This window comes from Rattus norvegicus, chromosome 10, assembly GCF_036323735.1.
Source record: "Rattus norvegicus strain BN/NHsdMcwi chromosome 10, GRCr8, whole genome shotgun sequence".
NCBI classification, from domain to species: Eukaryota; Metazoa; Chordata; class Mammalia; order Rodentia; family Muridae; genus Rattus; species Rattus norvegicus.
This window is the reverse complement of record NC_086028.1, coordinates 95671101-95695035: the sequence shown is the minus strand read 5'-3', so window position 1 is coordinate 95695035 and position 23935 is coordinate 95671101. Positions and strand designations below refer to the sequence as shown.

General features: G+C 41.1%; 1 protein-coding gene across 6 annotated transcripts in view; it reads left to right on the top strand.

Moving 5' to 3' along the window:
- The window catches only part of Abca6 (ATP binding cassette subfamily A member 6), a 69510-nt gene that overhangs the window by 16500 nt on the left and 29075 nt on the right, over positions 1–23935 (top strand). For all 6 annotated transcript variants that reach the window (XM_006247656.5, XM_006247654.5, XM_006247655.5 and 3 more), the window contains 13 exons: positions 182–350; positions 1471–1529; positions 9557–9667; positions 10009–10184; positions 10389–10508; positions 10747–10885; positions 11397–11487; positions 12467–12606; positions 15196–15312; positions 16427–16610; positions 17651–17817; positions 20125–20258; positions 21523–21660. In XM_006247656.5, the coding sequence (XP_006247718.1) occupies positions 182–350; positions 1471–1529; positions 9557–9667; positions 10009–10184; positions 10389–10508; positions 10747–10885; positions 11397–11487; positions 12467–12606; positions 15196–15312; positions 16427–16610; positions 17651–17817; positions 20125–20258; positions 21523–21660 (1745 nt within the window). The remainder of the gene's footprint in view (positions 1–181; positions 351–1470; positions 1530–9556; positions 9668–10008; positions 10185–10388; positions 10509–10746; positions 10886–11396; positions 11488–12466; positions 12607–15195; positions 15313–16426; positions 16611–17650; positions 17818–20124; positions 20259–21522; positions 21661–23935) is intronic.

Genomic DNA, 23935 nt, shown 5'->3' with positions numbered 1-23935 from the left:
TTCTGTTATATTAATTTTTGCCATGGAACTTTAGATTTTCATTATTAATTTTATTCATAGTAATAGGAAACTTGAAGGAAAAACTGTATTGTGTTTGAAGGTTCAGAATATTTCTTCTTCTCTTAACGAGGCTTCATTGTTCACTGTATTGACCTGATACTTTATCGCTCTTGCTAACTAGGTGGGGCTGATCGCCGGGCCGCTCCACTGTTTTTCTTGAATCCGGTGTCTTGTTTTCGAAAAAGGACCAGTAGAAACAAGGTCACTGAGAGAGACATAGACCCCGAGCTTCCTTCGGATGAGTATTTTGAGCCCGTGGATCCAGAATACCAAGGGAAAGAAGCCATCAGGTAAACACATTTGTAGCTCTGCTAATATCGAGTAAAGGCTAAAGAATTGTTAACCGCCAGCTATCTGGGAGTCTGTGGCAAGTGTCAAAGTGGAAAGGCATCCGTCTTTGTCAGCATCAGCCTGAACTAGTCACAGTCCCCTGTAATAACCAATTGTTTTTCTTAAATGCTTCTCGAAAGTAAGATTCCCTGGGAGCCTGTGTATACACGAAGGTTCTCAATCTGTGGGTCGCGACCCCTCAACTGGCAACACATAAGAATAGTAACATTACAGTTACGGAATAGCAGTACTAATAATGTTGTGGTTGGGGGTCGCCACAACGGGAGGACCTGTATTAAAGAGTCGCAGCATCCAGAAGGTTAAAAACCACTGATCAGTGTGCTCTACCCTTGTCTCGTCTAGTGTAACTGCCTGCTTCTATCTTTTGTGTCTATATTAAAAGTTTTGCAGTTGTTTTGCTTTGCCTTTTGAGACAGGGTCTCCATGCAGCTCAGGTTGGCCCTCAATAATGTTTACCAGTCAAAGATGACCCTGACCTTCTGTTCCTCTTTCCTCCACCACCAATGTGCAGGGGACTGTAGGCGCCTGCCTCCAGGCCTTGCCAAATGTCCCTTTAACACAGAGAAACTGGATATACAGAAGGCACACAATGAGAGTATCACGTGACAGTAGGGGCAGACGTTCGAACATTTCCAGAAAAACAACAGAATGTTGGCCCCAAATGCAAATGATGATTTTCAGCTCTGAAATCAGAAAAACACCAGTTCCTCCTGCATGGGAGTTTCTTTATTAAAATTAAAGTATTAAAGGCCAGCTACAAAGGACACCTAAGGCCAATGGCTATTATACCATGCCCTCTCCCCCAGCCAAAGGCTAAAATAAAATTTCTGATAGGAGTCAATCTCTTTTGTTTCTCCTTACTCATCCAATAATCACACTGCTGTGTTTGCTGTATAGATGTGAGGCTAAGCCAAGTGTCAGAGTCGAAGTCTAGAGAATCTCATTCATTTTCATGTTAATTACTGTAATGTGCTTTCTATGTCTACCATTATATCTGCCTGCGCCTTTCTTTACTTGTGTGTACTATTTGGCTAATAGAGTGCCTCTTTATTGTTTCAGAATAAGAAATATTAGAAAGGAATATAAAGGGAAGTCTGGGAAAGTGGAGGCTTTGAAAGGTAAAGAAACTTATTTCATTCTGTTTATCTGACTTAATTATGAACGCTCAAACCTGGGAAACACTCAGCAAGAAAATGTAAATATATCAGCAAGACAAAAACAGGAACAAAAAACAAAAGACGAAAGCAAAAGAAAGAAGCAAGAACATAGGTGACCTAACCATCTGGACACTAATAATATTTCAGAATTCATTGTAAAGTCCTTCCAGATAGTTCGTGGATTTACTGATTTACAAAGATATCATCAAACTGTGAAAAATATGTCATTATTTTGCTTTTCACTATGGCTACCATAAACACATTTTTGTATTTGTACTGTCAGGAAAGAATGCTAGAATCTGATAAAACTTTTAGAGAGTGATGGGATTTACAGTCCATATTTGTTGATGTAGTAGTGAACTAGAATGCTAACCAAGACAAGATTAATGAAACCTTTGACAGAGAGCTAAATTAACAGATCAATATTCCATGACAAACTAATTTTTAATTTTGTATGATTAGGCATATTATAATAATATAATAATATATTGCTATTATTATATTATAATATTATTATAATAATAATTATATATTACTATAGTTTTATGTAGCGAGAATCGAGCCAGCATCAATCGACAACTACATTTCCAAGCTACAGCTGCTTTTATTAAAAATGATATCCAGACTGGGTGTGGTGACACCTTTTCCTTCCCCCTGTTTTACGAAAAACAGATTCATACAATATATCCTGACTATAGTTTCAGTTCTATTTCCCCCAGTTCCTCTCCACTCCCCTCCCATCTGGATCCACTCTCTTTCTATCTTTCATTAGAAAAGGACAAGCATCTAAGAGAGAACAAAATGCAACAAAATAAAATACCAGACATAAAACAAAAATCGTCGCACTGAATTTGGACAGGTCAAACCCACAGAAGGAAAGGAGCCCCCAAGAGAAGGCACAAGAGGGAACCCACTGATTCTCTTACTCAGGAGACCCATAAACTGAATGCTATAACATGGATGCAAAGGACCTGACCCATGTTGGCTCTGTTTGCTGCTTCAGTTCATATGATCTTTGTGCGGTCGATGTAGAGGAGCTCGTCTTCCTGGTGTCCTCTATCTCTTCTGTTCTGAGGGGTTCCCTGATGTCTGAGGGAAGGATTTGATGGAGACATTCCATTTAGAGCCCTGTGTTCCAAGGTGTCCTCTCCCCTCTTCCCTCTCCCTTCTGCTCTCTTCCCTTTCCCCTTTCCCCTCACTCCTCTCCCCTCTTCCCTCTCGCCTCTTCCCCCTCCCCTCCATCTTCTTCCTCCTCCTCCCCTCCCCCTCCCCCTTTCCCTTCTCTGCTTTCCTCTCCCCCCTCTCCTCCCCTCCCCCTTGCTGTCTGCATAATGAATGGAATAGCTGTGGGTCTCTGTATGTGTCCCGTGATCTGCTGCAGGGAAAAGCTTTTCTGATGATGGCTAAATAAGGCATTGATCTATACTATAGTAAAATATCGTTTTTATTGTTATGTTTTCGTTTTTAAGACCAGTAGTATTGTTTGGTTTTACTTAAGGTCTCTGGGCAACCTAGTCTCTAGGGTCACTGAGCTAGAGGTCGTTGAGTATGAGTTCCACTTTGCGGGATGGGCCTTGAATCGGATCAGAAGTTGATTGGTTACACCCACAACCTTTGTACCACCGTTACCCTAGCACCGTTTGCAGGACGGGGTTTGTAGGTCAAAGGTTTTGTAGCTGGGTTGCTGTTTCTGTTTCTCTTTTGGCCGCCTACAGGGAATATTCTCTTGTCAAAGACATTAGAACATTGGGGTGAAAGTTCTATGCGGGTACCAGCTCGACCTCTCTGTGATTGATGAGTTGTGTGGGTGTTATCTTCAGCGATGGGGCCTTGCTGTCCGTGTGTGGAGAGCAACTTAGAGTCTTGGCAACAGTCTGGGCTGTTTAGAGATTTTCCTGGGACCCCTTTGGCTGAGAACTCAATTGGATGTAACCCAGTCCCAGTACTGGAAGCTTTGTTTGGTAACAAGAGAGAGGCGTCTGATTGCTTGGAGACTTCATCAGGCTCTCCTTCATATATATTTAGGAGGCCTCCACACCACCCCTCGGAAGCCCCTCCATTCCCTGCTTTCCTTCCACCCGCATGATCTTCCCTCCCCCTCCATACCTGATCATTGTATATTATGGATATCGGTCCTCTACTGGATGTGGAGCTAATGAAAATCTTTCCCCATTCTGTAGGCTGCTGCTTTGTCCCGGTGGCATGTCCTTCCGGTAGCATGTACCTTTTCCCCAAGCATGTCCTTCTGGTAGCATGTACCTTTTCCCCAAGCCTTTGGGAGGCAGAGGGCCAAAGGATCTCTGTGAATTTAAGGCCAACTTGGACCTCATTGGGAGTTCTGGGCCGACCAGGGCCACATAGTGAGATGCTGTCTAAAACAAATATGTAAAGAAATGAGTTTTTATAAAAGTGTGAGTGTTAAAGTGCTGAAATGGACGGATCGTACACCCTACTAAAGACAGAGTTCTCTGTCCACTGTGATTACACTGTATTTATTTTGGAGCACCCTGACACCTCTTAGCTCAGCAGCATTCATTCTGTTGAGCCTGAGACTTTGAGGATTCAGTGTACACGTGAACAACTTTATTCTTCAAACTCTTCTCATTCACCACCAAGATCTGCCATTCGCTCCTTTAAGTTTGGTCAGGATATATTGAGGTAACTTTAAATTTAATTTAAAATCCCAGAGCACATTCTGAACTACCTTGACACTGCCAATGTCACAGGTTTCCCATTTTTAAAGGTCTTCGGACTTTTCTTCCACTTTCAGAAGTACTAGTACTTAACAAAAATTAAAGTTTTGCATCTCAAAGCAACACACACATACACGTACACGCACACTCACACACGCACAGGCACAGGCACAGGCACAGGCACAGGCACACGCACGCACACACACAAAACTGAATGTTTCTTTCTTTTTTTTAAAAAAATTTTTATTAGATATATTTCTTTACTTACATTTCAAAGGTTATTCCCCTTCCCGAGTTCCTGTCCATAAGTCCCCATCCCCTCCCCTCCTCCATACATCCCCCTTATTGCCCCCATATTCCCCTGCACTGAGGGTCCAACTTTGGCAGGACCAAGGGCTTCCCCTTCCTCCGGTGCTCCAACAAGGCTATTCTCTACTACATATACAGTTGGAGCCCTGGGTCAGTCCATGTATAGTCTTTCGGTAGTGGTTTAGTCCCTGGAAGCTCTGGATGGTTGGCATTGTTGTTTTTATGGGGTTGCAAGCTCCTTCAACTCTTTCAATCCTTCCTCTAATCCCCTCCAAGGGGGTCCAGTTCTCACTTCAGTGGTTTGCTGCTAGCATTGACCTCTGTATTGGACATGCTCTGGATGTGTCTGTCAGGAGAGATCTATATCCGGTCCCTTTCAGCATGCATTTTCTAGCTTCATCAATCTTATCTAGTATTGGTGGCTGCACATATATGGGCCACATATGTGTCAGGCTCTGAATGGCCATTCCTTGAGTCACTGCTCTAAACTTTGCTTCCATATCCCCTTCTATGGATATTTTCCCCCCTTTTAAGAAGGAGTGGGAGCATCCGCATTTTGATCATCCTTCTTCTTGAGCTTCCTGTGGTCTGTGGATTGCATCTTGGGTGATTTGAGCTTTTTGGCGAATATCCATTTATCAATGAGTACATACCAAGTGTGTTTTTCTGTGATTGAGTAACCTCATTCAAGATGGTATTTTCTAGTTCATTCCATTTGCCTATGAATTTCATGAAGTCATTGTTTTTGATAGCTGAGTAGTACTCCACTGTGTAGATGTACCACATTTTTTGAATCGATTCCTCTGTTGAAGGGCATCTGGGTTCTTTCCAGCTTCTGGCTATTATAAATAAGGCTGCTATGAACATAGTGGAGCATGTGTCTTTGTTGTATGTTGGACCATCTTTTGGGTATATGCCCAAGGGAGGTATAGCTGGGTCCTCAGATAGTTCAATGTCCAATTTTCTGAGGAACCTCCAGACTGATTTCCAGAGTGGTTGTACCAGTTTGCAATCCCACCAACAATGGAGGAGTGTTCCTCTTTCTCCACATCCTCACCAGCATCTGCTATCACTTGAGTTTTTTATCTTAGTCATTCTGACTGGTGTGAGGTGGAATCTCAGGGTTGTTTTGATTTGCATTTCCCTGTGACTAAGGATGTTGAACATTTCTTTAGGTGCTTTTTGGCCATTTGATAATCCTCAGCTGAGAATGTTTTGTTTAGCTCTGTACCCCATTTTTAGTAGGGTTATTTGGCTCTCTGGAGTCTAACTTCTTGAGTTCTTTGTATATTTTGGATATTAGCCCTCTATAAAGATCCTTTCCCAATCTGTTGGTTGCCATTTTGTCCTAATGACAATGTCTTTTGCCTTACAGAAGCTTTGCAGTTTTATGAGGTCCCATTTGTTGATTCTTGATCTTAAAGCATGAGCCATTGGTATTTTGTTCAGGAATTTTTCCCCAGTGCCCATGTGTTTGAGATTCTTCCCCACTTTTTCTTCTATTAGTTTGAGTGTATCTGGTTTGATGTGGAGGTCCTTGATCCACTTGGACTTAAGCTTTGTACAAGGTGATAAGAATGGATCGATTTGCAATCTTCTACATGCTGACCTCCAGTTGAACCAGTGCCATTTGTTGAAAATGTTATCTTTCTTCCGTTGGATGGTTTTAGCTCCTTTGTCAAAGATCAAGTGACCATAATTGTGTTGGTTCATTTCTGGGTCTTCAATTCTGTTCCACTGATCTATCTGCCTGTCTCTATACCAATACCATACAGTTTTTATCACTATTGCTCTGTAATACTGCTTGAAGTCAGAGATGGTGATTCCCCCAGAAGTTCTTTTATTGTTGAGGATAGGTTTTGCTATCCTGGGTTTTTTGTTATTCCAAATGAATTTGCAAATTGCTCTTTCTATCTCTATAAAGAATTGAGTAGGAATTTTGATGGGGATTGCATTGAATCTGTAGATTGCCTTTGGCAAAATGGCCATCTTTACTGTATTAATCCTGCCAATCCATGAGCCTGGAAGATCTTTCCATCTTCTGAGATCTTCCTCAGTTTCTTTCTTCAGAGACTTGAAGTTCTTGTCATACAGATCTTTCACTTGCTTGGTTAAAGTCACACCAAGATATTTTATGTTATTTGGGACTATTGTGAAGTGTGACATTTCCTTAATTTCTTTCTCAGCCTGCTTATCCTTTGAGTAGAGGAAGGCTACTGATTTGTTTGAGTTAATTTTATACCCTGACACTTTGCTGAAGTTGTTTATCAGGTTAAGTAGTTCTCTGGTGAAACTTTTGGGATCACTTAAGTACACTATCATATCATCTGCAAATAGTGATATTTTGATTTCTTCCCTCCCAATTTGTATCCCTTTGACCTCCTTTTGCTGTCTGATTGCTCTGGCTAGGCCTTTGAATACTATATTGAATAAGCAGGGAGAGAGTGGACAGCCTTGTCTAGTCCCTGATTTTAGTGGGATTGCTTCAAGTTTCTCTCCATTTAGTGTGATGTTAGCTACTGGTTTGCTATATATTGCTTTTACTATGTTTACATATGGGCCTTGAATTCCTGATCTTTCCAGGACTTGTATCATGAAGGGGTGTTGAATTTTGTCAAATGCTTTCTCAGCATCTAATGAAATGACCATGTGGTTCTTATCTTTGAGTTTGTTTATATAGTGGATTATATTGATGGATTTTCGTATATTAAACCATCCCTGCATGCCTGGGATGAAGCCTACTTGATCATGATGGATGATTGTTTTGATGCATTCTTGGATTTGGTTTGTAAGAATTTTATTGAGTATTTTTGCATCAATATTCATAAGGGAAATTGGTCTGAAGTTCTCTTTCTTTGTTGGGTCTTTGTGTGGTTTAGGTATAAGAGTAATTGTGGCTTCATAGAAGGTATTCGGTAGTGCTCCATCTGTTTCAATTTTGTGGAATAGTTTGGACAGTGTTGGTACGAGGTCTTCTATGAAGGTCTGATAGAATTCTGCACTAAACCCGTCTGGACCTGGGCTCTTTTTGGTTGTTTTCCATGTGGAATTATTCGTTGGAAGGCCAGGCCAGGAGGGAGAGCGGTTTCTAAAACTTCTCTTCTTGCAGGCCTGTCCTGTGGCTAATCTGGATCACCTCTGAGGACTCGCTTTTACCATCTTCATGGCTAAACCATACTCCATTGTATGATTAGCACGTTGAGTGACGCTACCCCATCAGTGGGTGACATTTAGCTCATTTCTAAGTCTCCATACGGCAGTGAATCTTTGTCTTCATAAAGACTGCTGTTTCCTGAACATGGGGTTATCGGAGCAGAATCACTGAAAAGATCAGTTCAGGATTCCTGATCCATATCTAAAATAAATCACTTACCTCCAAAGTCATAAATCACACACCGTACTTATAAAGTCGACACAATTAAAATGACAACAACAGTGACAGACATTTAATTTCTAAGTACTTAGTGTGTACTGGGAACTTTGTTAAGGGCTCTATGTGAACATTTTCATATTTAATTTTATGAAATTTGTTTTAAAAAGATTTATTTACTTAATGTAGATAATTACACCGTAATTGTCTTCAGACACACCAGAAGAGGGCATCCAATCTCATTGCAGATGGTTGTGAGCCACCATGTGGTTGCTTGGATTTGAACTCAGGACCTCTGGAGGAGCAGTCAGTGTTCTTAACCACTGAGCCATCTCTCCAACCTCCCCCACTTTAAAAAGATTTATTTATTTAATATATACAAGTACACTGTAGTTGTCAGACACACCAGAAGAGGGCATCAGATCTCATTACAGATGGTTGTGAGCCACCCTGTGGGTGCTGGGATTTGAACTCAGGACCTCCGGAGGAGCAGTCAGTGCTCTTAACCGCTGAGCCATGTCTCCAGCCCTGTGAAAGTTTTTTTTTTTTTTTTTTTGGTTCTTTTTTTCGGAGCTGGGGACCGAACCCAGGGCCTTGCGCTTCCTAGGCAAGCGCTCTACCACTGAGCTAAATACCCAACCCCGTGAAAGTTTTATTACTTTCTCTTACACTTCACTGATGAGGAAACCAACTTTTATATTTAATTATTGCTGTGCTGAGAATCAGCCAGGGTTGCCAATGCCACTTTGCTCTTGTTCTTCAAAATGCTGTGTATCCTTATTTTATTGTATTCAGTGTATCTTGTGATTAATTGGTTGGTGTGTGTTCACATCTGTGTATGATGTATTTGTGGAGGCAGTACATGAACCGCAGTATTTATCCAACAATGAGAGGCTAACTTCCTGGAACTGGTTCTCTCTTTACCTTTGTGTGTGTTCTGGAGAGAAAACTCATGTTGCCAAGCTTCTTCAGCCGGAGTCCCTACCCACTGATCCATCTCACTGGCCATGCTATGTATTTTTTATTTGAAAACTACAAATATTCCAGGCCAGGTCAGCCCGGGCTGCAAAGCTACAATTGTTTCAAACCAAAAACCAAAACAAAACACAAATATAAAAGTTGCCAATTTACATATTTAGTTGTGTAACATTGTGGTGGTTTTGTTTGTTTTTGTTTTGTTTTGTTTGAGACAATGTCTCTCCATGTAGCCCTGGATGTCCTGGGATCTCTGCATAGACCAGTTTGATCTCTAACTCATAGAGATCCTTGCTAAACACTGGGATTATATGCATGCTCCACCACACCTAGCGCAAAATTGTCTTTAAGTGATTTGTCTTTTTAAAAATTATTAACTAGAAATGTAATCTGTTCATCTTTATTTTATCAATACTTTGGTCCCTTTCAGATTTCTGCTAGTCTCTAGATCCTAAATGTGCCATATGGTCTGTATTTTACTGACGTCAGTGTGTCAGCAGCATTGATTATGTCACCATGTTCTTCAAGCGTTATGCAAAGCATTGCTAAATTCATCATGAAATTCAGTTGTCTTGTTCTGCATGTAGTCCTGTCTCGTACTGTACTCTATTACTAGTAACGTAGTCTTGATACCGAAACAGGCTTGTTCTTCGATGTCTATGAGAGTCAAATCACAGCAGTTCTGGGCCATGGTGGAGCAGGCAAATCTTCATTGCTAAACATCCTCAATGGACTGTCTGTTCCAACTTCAGGTAAGCAGAAAGCAACACCTTGCAGACAAGCTCTCTGCTAAGGGAACAAGGGTGGATTCCACAGCTCGATGATTATCTAAAGCTGTTTCCTAGAACTATAGGACTTTGAACGGACTTCCCAGTACCCAGATTTCACAGGACTCACTTGTAGCCCATTGTGTGTTCTCTCAGAGAAAACGGGCTGCATGGTACTTAGGCTAAGAATAGTAGTAGTAGTTTTTAGCCAAGTTGTAATTTTATGTATTTGTGAGTGGATGTCACAGTTTTGTTGAGTGAGATCTCCAAATACAAATGAAATGCCGCCTTGCTAACCTTGAACTATTTTAATTTCTCCTTTTTAGGGTTAGCCACGGTGTACAATAAAAATCTCTCTGAGATGCAAGACTTGAAGGAAATCAGAAAGATGATTGGTGTTTGTCCTCAACATAATGTGCAATTTGATGCGCTCACTGTGAAGGAGAACCTTACCCTCTTCGCTAATATAAAAGGGATCGTTCCGCAGAGCGTAGCGCAAGAGGTAGGCTGCGAGCTTCCTGTATGTCCGCTCCCCGTCATTAACCATGTTCAGTCACCACCACAGAATCCTCTCGGTCGCTCATCCACCTCTCATGGCTGATCTTTAGGCAAAGACATCCTATAAAAATACCTTCTTTAATGGGCATTCCCCTTTGTAAAACTATGATTGGTTTTGTGTTTGGGGCTTTGTATGTTTCTCATACAGGTACAACAAATCCTGTCGGAGTTGGACATGCAGACGATCCAGGATGAACTGGCTGAACATTTAAGTGAAGGACAGAAAAGAAAGCTCACCTTTGGCGTGGCCATTCTAGGAGACCCTCGCGTAAGTAAGATTAGGCACAGGAAGCAAGGAGGTTGTAAGAGGCTCAGAAAGAGTCATGCTCTTGTACCACGAACGCCAACAGAGCTTCTAGCTATCATAGTGTATCCGGCGAGAACCGGCTACGCTTACGTCTACAACGATATACTACAATTATTTCTATTTATCGTTCTCCACGTTACTATGTGGGAGTAGTTAACGTGGAGGGGGGTCATATATTGACTATCCTTATCCTTTCTAGATTTTGCTCTTAGATGAACCTACTGCGGGACTCGATCCCTTCTCAAGGCAGCGAGTGTGGGGTTTCCTGAAGGAACGCAGGGCGGACCGCGTGATCCTCTTCAGTACGCAGTTCACCGACGAGGCAGACATCCTTGCTGGTAACTGATAACTTTATTTCAGGGTCCTCATGAAAACTTCGGGAAACTTGGACGTGACCTTTATTTCTCGGGTTAAGAGCCCTGTTCTCATCACCTCAACTCCGAAGCGTTCCAGAGGATATCGGAATCCACTCCTCTCCTGGAGTTCCGCACTGGCTACACATTTGTTGCATTGTGGCCAGCAGAGAAAACTTGTGCTGGCTGTTTCCAGTTCATTTGTATTTTTACTTAAACTCCCAAATCTTTGATATATGTTTACATGAAAACTAGCCACTTGCTCCTTATCATCCAGACAGAAGAATGCCCATTTCCCCTTTTAGGATGTGTTGGAGGAAACTTAAAAAGATTAGCAATGGGAGCTCCGATTACATAAGATGTGTTTGAAAATTTGAAATGTCCAGGAGGCACGGTCATGCCTTCCAGAGCACGCCTTTGGAATTCTGAGCTTTCGATTCTTGCTTTTCTTTGATAGAGAGGAAAGAATTACTGATGATGTGCTTTGTTTCCTCAGACAGGAAAGTGATCCTCTCCAACGGGGCTCTCAAGTGTACAGGGTCTTCCGTCTTCCTGAAGAGAAAGTGGGGTCTTGGATATCACTTAAGGTAAAGAAGTTTTGAGGAAAGGCTAAATAGATAAGTTTTTTAAAGGTCTGTTCTTTCTTTACTCCTATCTGCGTGTTGCTTATGGCGGTGCTTGAGGTCAGAGGAAGACATTGGGTCCCCTGGAGAGGAAGCCTTAGGCAGTTGCAAACCGCCAGACTTTGGTACTGGGAATGAAACGCTGGTCCTCTGGGAGAGTCTCAAATGCTGCTAAACAACGGAGACATCTTTCCAGCCCAATATGTATGCAAACCAGCGGTGAGCGTTCCTGAGAGCCAATAGCTCTCATGCCTCATCTCTGACAAAATGGAGGGAGAAGTGTTCAGTAAAACACTTTGTCTATTTTTCTGGCTTCTTGCAATCTGTGTCAATGTTAACTATACAATATTTCTTCATTGTAAACCAAAGCTCTGTGCTCACCACGGGGATACTTCATCAATTGCCCAGGTTGCCGCCTTTTGCAGCCTACGCTTCGACCTCTTCCTTCCCCGTCTTTCTCAGTGAATCCATAGAGTACTGTAGTATTTTCATTCTCTCTTTAGAATACAAGGCACTACTTCCAGAAAACCAGTGTTAGTAGGGACTGAATATGGTTCCAGAGAGTTGTGATGACTGTGTCTAAGAGGAGTGTAGGCTAGAAGGATTCTAAAAGGCAGAAATCCCCACCAAAAAGCAAACCAAAAATGTTTTGATGGTACACTAATTTCTCTGTTCACAGCCAGGTGCACTAATGACTTTCCCTTGGAAACCTCTTTTGTATGATGTCATCCCCCTGTCTGCTTATCTTTATAATATGCATATAACATTAACAGCAATGAGTATGTATTTGGAAGGCAGCTGTGTTCATCTCTGTACCACCAACGCCACTCTGTGTGTGTGCGTGTGTGTGTGCGCGCGCGCGCGTGTGTGTGTGTGCGTGTGTGTGTGTGGTGTAGCAGTTTGGAAATGTATTATTTGTCATGATTTTGTTTTGAAATCCTAGTTTGTTCATGAATGAAACGTGCGATTCAGAGCAGTTAACATCCTTCATCAATCACCACATCCCCGGTGCTAAACTAAAAGCAAAAACCAAAGAAAAGCTTGTGTACACTTTGCCACTGGAAAAGACAAGCAAGTTCCCAGGTAATATAAATGACTAGGATGGAATAAACACTTTGAATTTTGTCATAATTTTTGTTCTTCAACGGACCTACGTTTCGTCTTAGTCTTTATCATTCAACAAAAGTTAGGGTGAAGATTTGAGTGCACTGAAGCTATTTGGTCATTGATCAGTGGAAGCACTAGCAGGGAGGAGCCATGACAGAGGGCAGAGGGAAACCTGGGAAAGCTTGCATTCTGGAGCAGGGTTCCAGGGTGGGCAATAGGAGTGTAGCACCATTGGCGGAAAATGAGAGTCAATGTCTCCGCGGCTTCACTAGAGGAGAGGCGTGGAGACACTGCTTCCTCATTTCCCCCATCTATCATGAGTTAAGGGACTTACTCAGGAATAGTAACTCTTCATCCTTTTGGCTTGCTCTGAAAATTAACTTATCTGCATCTAAGGTCAAAAAAAAAAAAAAAAACCACCCTCATCAGGTAGATGTTTAGTAAGCAGATTCACTGACTCTGGTGATGACAGTAGAGACGGGGACATGTATGACAGGAAGGCCTATGGCAAAAGTATTTTTGTATTTTCATTTTATTGTACATGCATTTATGTTTCAAAAGAAAACATAGTTTATTTATTTAGCATGGGCTTCCAGCCTGCTGGGTAGCAGTCACAAGCTATGTGGTTTTTCTTTGTTTGTTTGCTTTTTTTTTTTTTTTGCTTATTTTTTGGCTAAGTAACCCTAAAAAGCATAAACTGTGTGTATAAAGTAAACTATGTCAAGTACTGTCTTCATACCTCCCTTTGTGTGTGTGTGTGTGTGTGTGTGTGTGTGTGTGTGTGTGTGTGTGTGCATGATACTAGGGATTAAATTAAACACAGGGCTTCATGCATGCTAGCTAGTGCTGGTGTTTATATAGAATAGGGTCAAAGGACACAGAATCAGATGCAGTCCAAAGAGAAGGCTAAGAGTTTGTCTGATGGAGATTAAGAGAGTGAGCAGAGTGCGGGTAGGAATGGATAAAGTTGTAGGGTACATGAATAGCTCATGGAGTTGAAGGGTTTTGAATATTTGATGATTGACATTGATTTTTATTCTAAGCACATTGGGTCATCTCTCTCAGTGGCTTCTCAATGTGCTTAGTGGTTTAGTAGGAGGGACATCACATATGACCTTACTTCCATTCTTGGCATTAAGATCACTCCAGATAAGGTCAACCAGGGTAGCCCACAAGAGACTAGCTATGGAGCTAACTTAGTGGCTCAGAGGGGCTTCTGGTCTACCACGGCACTGGTAAAGGTGGAATTGAGTAGGTGTCTTCAAAATATACTTCGTGATAAAGCTGCAAGGTCTGTCTTAAGGGATGTACACAGTATGACTTTTAGAATTTGGCTTCAATCAGTGAGTAGAATGGTATTTATCATAAATTAGTGAAGAGAAGAGTTGCATCCTAGTGAGAAGAAAGTGTCAGTGCCCTGTCTCAGAATTTAATCTGGGTTGACCTCTATTCACAGGACATTGGAGGTAAAGGGAGAAAGTCAGGCATGAATCTGAGGGACATGGGTATGGGTTAGGAGCTGGATTTGTGGGTGGAGCTCTAAACAAGAAAGTTGTTTAGAGCTGAAACTCTGAGAGAAAGCAAAGGAGAAGTCACGAAGGATGTAGGAACTGAAAGTTCTATCTGTAGTTAGATGGAGACGAGACGCGACTGGTAAACTTTTCCTCTGAACTGTATTCACAGCCCAAGTAAATTGTGTTGTTAAGGACCAAAAGGAAAGCAGGAAGTTAAAGAAAGGGAGAGGAAGTAATAAGAAAAAAAATTTAATGAAGTTAGAAGGGGCATGTGACAGAGCCACACAGGGAACCAGGGAGGTTCGAGGAGACAATGGGGCTGAATACGCAAATACACTGTATGCACATATAACAATTTTCAAAGAATTAATGCAAATATTATATTTACAAATAATGAAAGACTTATTCATTGAAATTAAAATACAAAGGTCTTGGTGACCTAGAAGAGAGAAGCTTCTGTGGAGGGAAATGGACAGCATATGCACTTGAGCTGTCTATAAGATGTAACCCACTAACGTGGACAAGTTTTCGGAGACAGACACATATATGAAGAGAGATGGGAGGAAGCTATTTTTGGCCTTCGCTTTGTGGACACCGTAGCATTCTGTCTGACCCAGAAGGTATAGAAGACAATTATGATGGAAGAGAGAGGAGGTCACTTTGGGAAGTCCTCGGAGGATAAAGTTGAGAGCTTAAGTAAAAATGGGTGGCTTAGGAAGGGGCAGCTGCAAGTGTTACACTTACATGAAGAAGCCCAGTTGTGGGCACAGGCTTATATGGGTTGTGGCATGGCTGTGGTCTTTATGACTGTTCTTAGTCCTCAGGGAAGTCTGTAGGAAAATGAGAATCCAAGAATATAAGGTATAGGAAGGCACCTGGAAGATGAAACTTGGCATAATAATTTCTGAGAGAGTGATTTTTCTTTTCAATTATGATGGTATTGCAAAGACACGATATTTCTGAACACCATATTTAATACCAATGTTACTTTATTAGAGTTAGTTTATTTGTATCATTTTGAAAGTTTATGCATTCTTTCTGTTGGTTTAAGAGTTCTTCAGTGATCTCGATAAATATTCTGGCCAGGGCTTGATGAATTATGAAGTCTCCATGTCAACTCTGAATGAAGTCTTCATGAACCTGGAAGGAGAACCAAGTACCACACAGGGTAAAACTCTCTGCATACTCCATGAAATCAGTTAATCAAAGGCCACGTATCGGTTTAGCTTTTGTGACTCTTTAAGGAGGGTGACCACTGTAACCGTGGCTTCCTTGTTTGATGTGTGCTCTTGTTTTTCCTGACCTCACAGGTACAGCTAGGTCTATTTTTAGTGTTGATAAATTACTCTTTGGAAAACTAACAGCTTAGGATTACAGCAGTTCTATCTCCTGATGGGACGGTTTGTTGGGTTCTTCAAGGCATTTAGTGTTCTTAGTCAGAGGTATGGGGGCTGGCCATTAACTTCTTATAAAGATCGTTTCTTGCTTGTTAAGAGAGAAGGCCTACATGGAGAGAATTCTTAACAACTTCCAAGTAGTTTCATGGGACACGATAACTGTCCTTTCTGGAGCGTTTCCTTTTACAGATAGTTTGTTCAAGGTAGACAGACACTAGGATATACCCATATCTCATTACTGTCATAATTCTTTCAGTAAGTGATTGATACCATTTTGCAGAGGATAAATTCAGATTTACGAATAGTTAGATGATTATTCAGAAGCCCTTCTGCTCATAGCTCATGGATCTGGACTGCATAGCTGTGTTAAATATTTCCAGAGCTGATGATGTTTTCCTCACAAGTCCAAGTCATTGACACCGTAGAATTAAGTATTTAGGCATTGACAACTGCTGATCCCAGTGAAGAGGATGATATTTGAACTCCTGTGGGATAGTATTACAATTAAACATTTGCCTTTTCAATGGCCAAGCATAGCCAAATTACCCCTCTTCTGAATTCTAGTTTTGTTATATATATAGCAATATGTTCTCAGGGAGTTTTGATATTATGCTGCTTTCGTACCATGCTTGCAGTACAACTCAAGACATTTTTACTAATTTAAAAATGTTCACTATATTGCAATTTATAAAATATAACTATAGAAAAGGAAAATCCCGAAGGTGGTGGTGTTACAATAAGTTAATGAGGTATTGAAAATATTTAAATAATTACTTTGAATAAAAGTGTCAACATAAGATCAGACATAAGGTAATTTAAATTATTTTATGAAGGAAAGTTCGCTATGCCTTAGGATAGTCACAATACCCATGTGTGTTCACACAGACTTTGAGAAAGGGGAGACCCTCACAGACTCTGACAGCTTAAATGAAATGGAGGTGGCTCCCCCTTCCCTCTCTAAAGCCCAGAAGACCATGAGCGCTATGAGCCTGTGGAGAATGCAGGTCTGTGCCATAGCACGGCTTCGCGTCCTAAAACTACGGCGAGAGAGGAAAGCATTTCTAACCTTGTGAGTATCAGAGTCCTGTAAGTATTTTTAGGGGGAGGGGTAAGCCATGGCTTTTTAAGTTTTTTTTATTGGATATTTTATATATTTATATTTCAAATGTTATCCCCTTTTCCCCCTCTCCCATCCTCCTTCCCCTTCTCCCTGCTTCTGTGAAGATGCTCCCACTCCCACCTCAACACCCTGGCATTCCCCTACACTGGGGCATCGAGCCTTCACAGGACCAAGGGCTTTCCCTCCTATTGATGCCCAACAAGGCCATCCTGTGCTACATATGTGGCTGGAGCCATGGGTCCCTCCATGTCTACTCTGGTTTTGGTGGTTTAGTCCCCAGGAGTTCTTGGTTAGTTGATATTGTTATTCTTCTTTTGGGGTTGCAAACCCCTTCAACTCCTTCAGTCCCTTCTCTAACTCCTTCACTGGGGTCCCCATGCTCAGTCCAATAGTTGGCTGTAAGCATCCTCATCTGTATCAGTAAGGCTCTGGCAGAGCCTCTCAGGAGACACATACCAGGCTCCTGTCAGAAAGTGCTTCTCGATAGTGGCTGGGTTTGGTGGCTGCATATGGATGGATCCCCAGGTAGGGCAGTCAGCTTTGGATGACTTTCCTTCAGTCCCTGCTCCACTCTTTGTCCCTGTATTCCTCCCGTGAGGTTTTATTACTTATTTATTTTTTTAAGATAATATTTTTTAAAGGTTGCAAGCTACAAGAACATTTAAAAATAGAGCACATTACCTAGCATTTCTACTAGACAAGAGATAAATACAGTAATGGTTTTACTGACAGAGGGATAGCCTGAATATTAATTCTTTACTGGGTCTATGAATACATACTGTTTGATTTTCCTAATCGGATTAAATAACATTTATTTAACAATGCTTTTTTAAGTACGGTTACATGTTGGGGTGCTACATTCAGAATGTCAGCACTTAGCATTATGATTGTCATACAAGTAGACTAAATATCTAACAGACCGTTGGGGAATGTATTACTGAGGAAGCCGATGCCGTAGAGTCCTGTGGTAACTTTTCTTTATTGTTTAGTCTACCGCTTCTTGGAATTTCATTGATCCCACTGATTACGGAATACATGGCTAATGCTTTGATAGAGGTAAAAACCAACTGGGAATTTAAAACAGACTTGTATTTCCTGTCTCCCGGACAACTCCCTCAGGGCCTGCGAACCAGTCTATTGGTCATCAATAACACAGGTGAACAGGGGATCGGCGTTTTAATACAGAGATAAAGCTTTAACTGTCAAGTGGTACAGGAGGGAGGGGGAGAATCTAACAGAAGAAAGATGTGAATTTATAGAAAATGACTTGTGAGGAGCGGTGGACAGGTTCCCTGATCTGGGGGAGGACAAGGCTGGTGGGAACATGGGACAAGGGTCTTGTCACTGTTCAGTTGGTCTCCATTGTTCACACCTGGCAGACATTGCTCTGTGTGTGTGTGTGTGTGTGTGTGTGTGTGAGAGAGAGAGAGAGAGAGAGAGAGAGAGAGAGACAGAGACAGAGACAGAGAGACAGAGAGAGACAGAGAGACAGAGAGAGAGACAGAGACAGACAGAGACAGACATAGACAGAGACAGAGAGAGAGAGCTGTATCTTAGCTGGATACTCTACATCTTTTTGCTACCACTAGTTACTATGTATCATGCTTGTAATATGTATTGATTGACGAGCAAAGACAATGTGTCTACTCTTTGTGCACTTGGGTGAAGATTCAGGAAAACTCCTTATTTTCTTATTCAGAGAATGGGTAATTGCTTCACTCAAAAGAAAAGGTTTTATGTTTCTTCCGAAGGTGTTAGAACATTCAGAATAGCAGTACCCTTTATGCCAAGGCAGGTTGATATCCAGGGAGTTTTCTGAGGAGTGGATGGGGAGGGAGAGGGGAGACTGGGAGGAGAGGAGGAAGGGAAAGTTGTGATCAGGATGTAAAGTAAAAACAAGAATAAATTAGTTAATTAAAAAACAACACACACACACACACACACACACACACACACACACACACACACACACACACCATTCAGAGTAGCAGCTGTCTTTTCCTGAATTTCTCGCTGATTCCTACTTTCCATAGGTGTTTTTGATTCAAGGCTGTGCAGTGTTTTGATTTTCATTCTCTAGTCTCTTCCATTGCAGGTCTGGAAAGTAAAATGTCTTCTTTCTCTAAAGCCGAAAGTGTCGAGTTGTGCCTTATTTGCAAACATTTAGAATTGCCCATTGCCCATCCGACTGTGGCCATTCCACAGGGCCCTCCCCACTCAGTATGAGGATGATACACTTGTATTCTCTCAACCCCACACCCGACACTTTTGTCAAGTATTTTGGGGATTTATTCTGCCTTATTTCTCCTCCTCTAAGTTTGATATGATCATTAACAGCGTGTTCATCTTTTCATATGAAAATCCTTGTTTGGTTTATATGACTGTGGGACACCGTTATTTGTAGCCTACTGTGGAATGGAGTTGTGATGTGCGACTGCCCCAGAGTAGATGTAAATATGGTTTTCTACATGTGTCCCATTCCATCTCAGGGGGACCCGGATTTGTCTCAAGTTTGACACTATTTGTCCAATTCTTAGAACACTGTGTGTTTCTAGTACGATCTCTTGTTTCAAAGGCCAGAAAAATGGTCTCTTCCATTGTCCATTCTAATTTACCTTGATGGTCGTTGTTTGGGATTACTCCAAGTCTTGACCTGCTTCTCTTCTTAGACACCGTATTTTATAAACAAGGGGTGTCCCAGAGATGACTAGAGAAGTTGTCTTTGTGTGGAACACGGAGTGCCCCTGACCGCTCATCTCGCTCCAGCTCTAGCCGGTAATAGCACCCGTGATTGTGGCTCAGAGCAGGATAACTCAGTTATCCGCTTGAGTTTTGTTTGACGTTGTAGAAACTGATTTACTATTTTTCTCCCGTGTGCACCAGGCCATGAGTTTTTCTCAATTTTATTTCTCTCCCATGTAAATTTCACACATTTTCTTCTTTTAGAATGCTTAAGGATTTTTGATTTATGGTGGCATCCTTTTTTTATTTCCCAAAAAAATATACATTTTTCAAATGTGGAAAACATGAATTATATGTACACATTTTAATATTTTTATTTATTTGTTAAGAATATGAAGGAGAGGAAAATGTTATCAGGCTGAACAATCTGTAGTATTTCTCATATTAATTTTTCAGAAACTATCAATTTATACGCATCTAAAAATAAACGTTATAAAATAGAATTATCTTGTTTGAAGTATACATACTAACTTACCTTACGTGGAATCATGATGGTACTTCATCATAATGTTCGCCATAATGTAAGATTTGCTAAATAGGCGATGGGTGAGTGACTGATTTATAACTTTTAGGCCAGCCGTAGTATTATGTTATTTATGAAGTATGCTCAGGGTAGGGTACGGATGCTAGGATGTTAACTTTATAGGGCTCGTGAAAAGTTTTGTTTTTTACTTGCTTTCATATTGTCTTCCCCCACCCCCATTATCAAAAATCACACTAGAGTCAAATATTGAAGATTTCGTGCAGTCGCTGAAGCATCAAAACATAGTTTTGGAAGTAGATGACTTTGAGAACAGAAACGCCACTGAGAGCCTTTCCTACAACGGAGCCATTATAGTTTCCGGAAGACAAAAGGTATGCTTTTCCTCTTGGATTCTGCCTTGGTGACTGCACCTACTCAAACCCAGCATCAAAGGCCTACGCTGTAACCCTGTAACCGTTTTAAAAAGCACAGGAAGCTAATATATGCTAACTCAACTTAGCAAAGCATGTGAGTCCGCATTGAATAAACATTTCGGTGGAACATTTTTCACCTTTGTTTCAAATTAAGTAGTCTCGCATCGAAAGGGAACGGATGACTTGCTTTGGTAAATTACTTACGAAATCAATCATCATTAATGAATGCAATCATGAATTTAACTACCCTTCTTTAAGTCAAGTGAGTGGTGATGTTTTATATATTGAGAAAGTACATTAAATACCGTCAGATCCACATGAAATCTAAAATAGGAAATGACTCCCCGTGCATTTCAAGTTCAGTGTAAGCCTTCGGGGGACTTATTAAGGGGCACACGTGTTGCAAATTCATCCTAATGGATGCCTGAGTCTTATTTGTGTTTCAATAAAGGTAAGAGAAGAGACAAAATTAATCAAAAGCATGTCTTTCTTTCCTGCTACGAGTAAAACAAAACACTAGAAGCCTTAAAAATTTGCCCCTTTTAACACATTGTAAACATTTAAACATATTTAAAAATATATAATATTTAATATGTTGTAAAGTGAGTCATCATTTTGATGTCAGCTTTGGGAAACTCCTTGTTTGACAGCTGCTTGGTGTGTCTTGTATATCCACTACACACACCATGGATAGTATTCCTGTAACAGACAATACTGAATTTCTGTGATGCGTGTTTTCATAGACATTAAGTATTAATGTTATCTTCAAAATCATAAAGGTTCTATGGCAATGTAACCATGAAAATCTCCTGTATTCCATGTTCACTCCCTATGTGCATGCTCACCATTGACAACAGTTATGGGGGGCCTTTAAACTCTACAAACTGAAGTTTCCTCCTTCTCAAAATAGGGACGAAGTGATACCAAAATTGATTGCACTAGTAAAATGTAGAATCAAGTAGGTTTGTCTCTGTCCTGTTCACTGTCTAAGGACCTCAAACCCTGTATGAGTTCATTTAGACTCCTCGTTCATAGATGAGAAAAAGAGGCTCAGAAAAGCTAGTTAAATTGAACATCGATACACAGCTAGAATTTGTGGTGTGTGTGTGTGTGTGTGTGTGTGTGTGTGTCTGTCTGTCTGTCTGTCTGTCTGTGTGCAGGCGCATGCAGTTCCTTTACTTTTTCAAAGACTTTAATCTTACTTTTCTTGTTGTTTTTTAAGGACTACAGATTTTCAGCTGTGTGTAACACCAAGAGGCTACACTGCTTTCCCATATTGATGAATGTTATCAGCAATGGAATCCTTCGCATGCTCAATCATACACAGCACATCAGGCTTGAGGAAGATGTACTCTCATCAGTGAGTACTACATTCGTTTGATCCCGAACAATCAAAAAGATGACACTCATATTTGATCGTTGACCCTAAGGATAGTTAATGCGTCCTCAGAGTTGTACGCTGTCTGACTCATGCCACCAACCCCTCGGCTTGTCTGAGTTGCAAGAGAGATAGACACAGGCTGCACTTTCACAATCCAGGCTTTAGGAAGTTTCTAGAAGGGAGGCATTGGCAAGAGACAGAACAAGAGAGACCATCATGCCTTAGAGTCATTCTACTTCCTTTTTTGTTAGCCTAGTCCAGAAATGACAGTGATTTCCCATTTCTGTGTTTTGACAAAATTCCAATTTATTTTTGACAATTTCGTATACGTACAGAATGCACTGTGGGTGTATTCCCTTTAACTATCCCCTCTTACTCCTTTTGCACCTCTGTTGACTCCCTTGTTCTTCCCCAGTGGACTCAACACCCATCCTAGTGTGTAGTTGCTTTGCAGGAAGCTGTGGCTTCCCTCTGCTTGTGATTGCAGTGGCCTGGGGTAGCCTGGAGACAGGATTTCATTTGCTCCTCTGCCTCCTGTGACCATAGCAGTCTTCCCACCCCATCTTCCATGATTGCTCCCTTGACTTCCAAATGGATGATATAGATGTCTTCTTCAGGTTCGAGTGTTCAAAAACCACTTGTTCTCAGTCAGCAGTGTGACCAGTTGTGAGTCTCTGCAGCAGCCGTCACCTCCTGCTACACAAAAAAGAAACAAGATCAGCATTCGTCTATGGGTATAAACATAATGTTCAGGAGGCATTATGGCTCCATGTCTGTTTATCAATACACCGGTGGTACACTCCATCCCCTGGAGGTACTGTGACCTCCCCAGTTACAGGTTTTTGACCAGATTTACAGTAACAGTCACCCATTACCTTCCATGGAGAAGATCTCAAATCTAGTTGCAAAGCCATTATCTCTTCCCTTAATGATCTTGCCGTCATTGCAGGAATGGTTGGTTCTATCTTGCCGGGCAGGTAAATATTGTAGCAAGCAGGACCCACTGATGACTTTTCTTCCCCAGCAGCCTATGTAACTTTTCCTGTCAATCTAGAGTCCTTTGGATAATTTTATAAGAGTCATGTATCTGGGTCATGCAGTAGCTTCCCTTTTAGCTTTTCTGAGTAATCTCTGCATTGATATCTACAGCAGCGTCAGCAGTTTACGCTCCCACCAACAGTGAATAAATTTTTATTTATTCCCCTTCTCCCACTTCCTCTCCACCACTTCCTTGAAAGTAGCTCTTCTAACTGTGAGAACCAGTCTCGAAGTAGTCCTAATTTGTATTCTTTGTCCAGGATGGATGAACTTATAGATGCATATGCTGTACCAAAATGAGATAAAAAAAAATTTAAACATACCTATAGTAAACAATTAAATTGAAGAGGTAATAAAATCCTTATGATTAAAAAAAACACCAAAGTCCAGGTCCTGATGAAGTTAGTGAAGAATTCTACCAGATTCTTAAAGAAAAATTAAAGCCAGGGCTTAGCAGATTGCAAAGGTAGGAGAAAAGACTTCTGGTCTCACATACGAAGTCTCCTTCATGTCAGTACCCAAACCACATAGAGCAGAACAATAAAGTAAGAAAACTACACACTAATTTCTTTGATGCACACAAATACAGAAATTCTCAGTAAATCATTCATAAAGCAAACTGAGGAAAATATTTAAAGTATTTTGATTGGTCTGATTCCATTTCAGAGATGCAGGGATTGTCGGATGTCTGTATGTAAGTAAAATTGATTAGTCATAGAGATGTCCTCCAGAACAAAAGTTACATAATCATTGCAATAGTTGCATAAAATGCCTTTGACAAACTCCAATATCTTCCGTTTTGAGCTGAAGAAAGACAAGAACGATAGATGTGCTAACATGGGTGGGGTAGGTGAGAAGATCTTGAAGCCTCAACCCTGCACAAAGAAATGCAGGCAACTAAGGAGTGCTGAGAGCAGGAGAAATAGTCTTCCCCAGGGAGGAGCTCACCAGTTGATTATCCAATTAATGGTCAGCCCTGAAAACCAATACACACAAATAACGGTATATAGACTGGCCAGGTTGTATTTATGTATTGAAGCATACATGTGTGCATGTAGACATGACAATTATGAAAAGGAGGCCATGAGTTTGGAACAGAGCAAGGAAGGATGTATGAGAGAGGGAGTTTGGAGGGAGGAAAGGGAAGGGGGGAATGGCTTAATTATGTTATAATCTCAAAATATAAAAGAAATATTACAAAAAGTGCTGGAGAGAT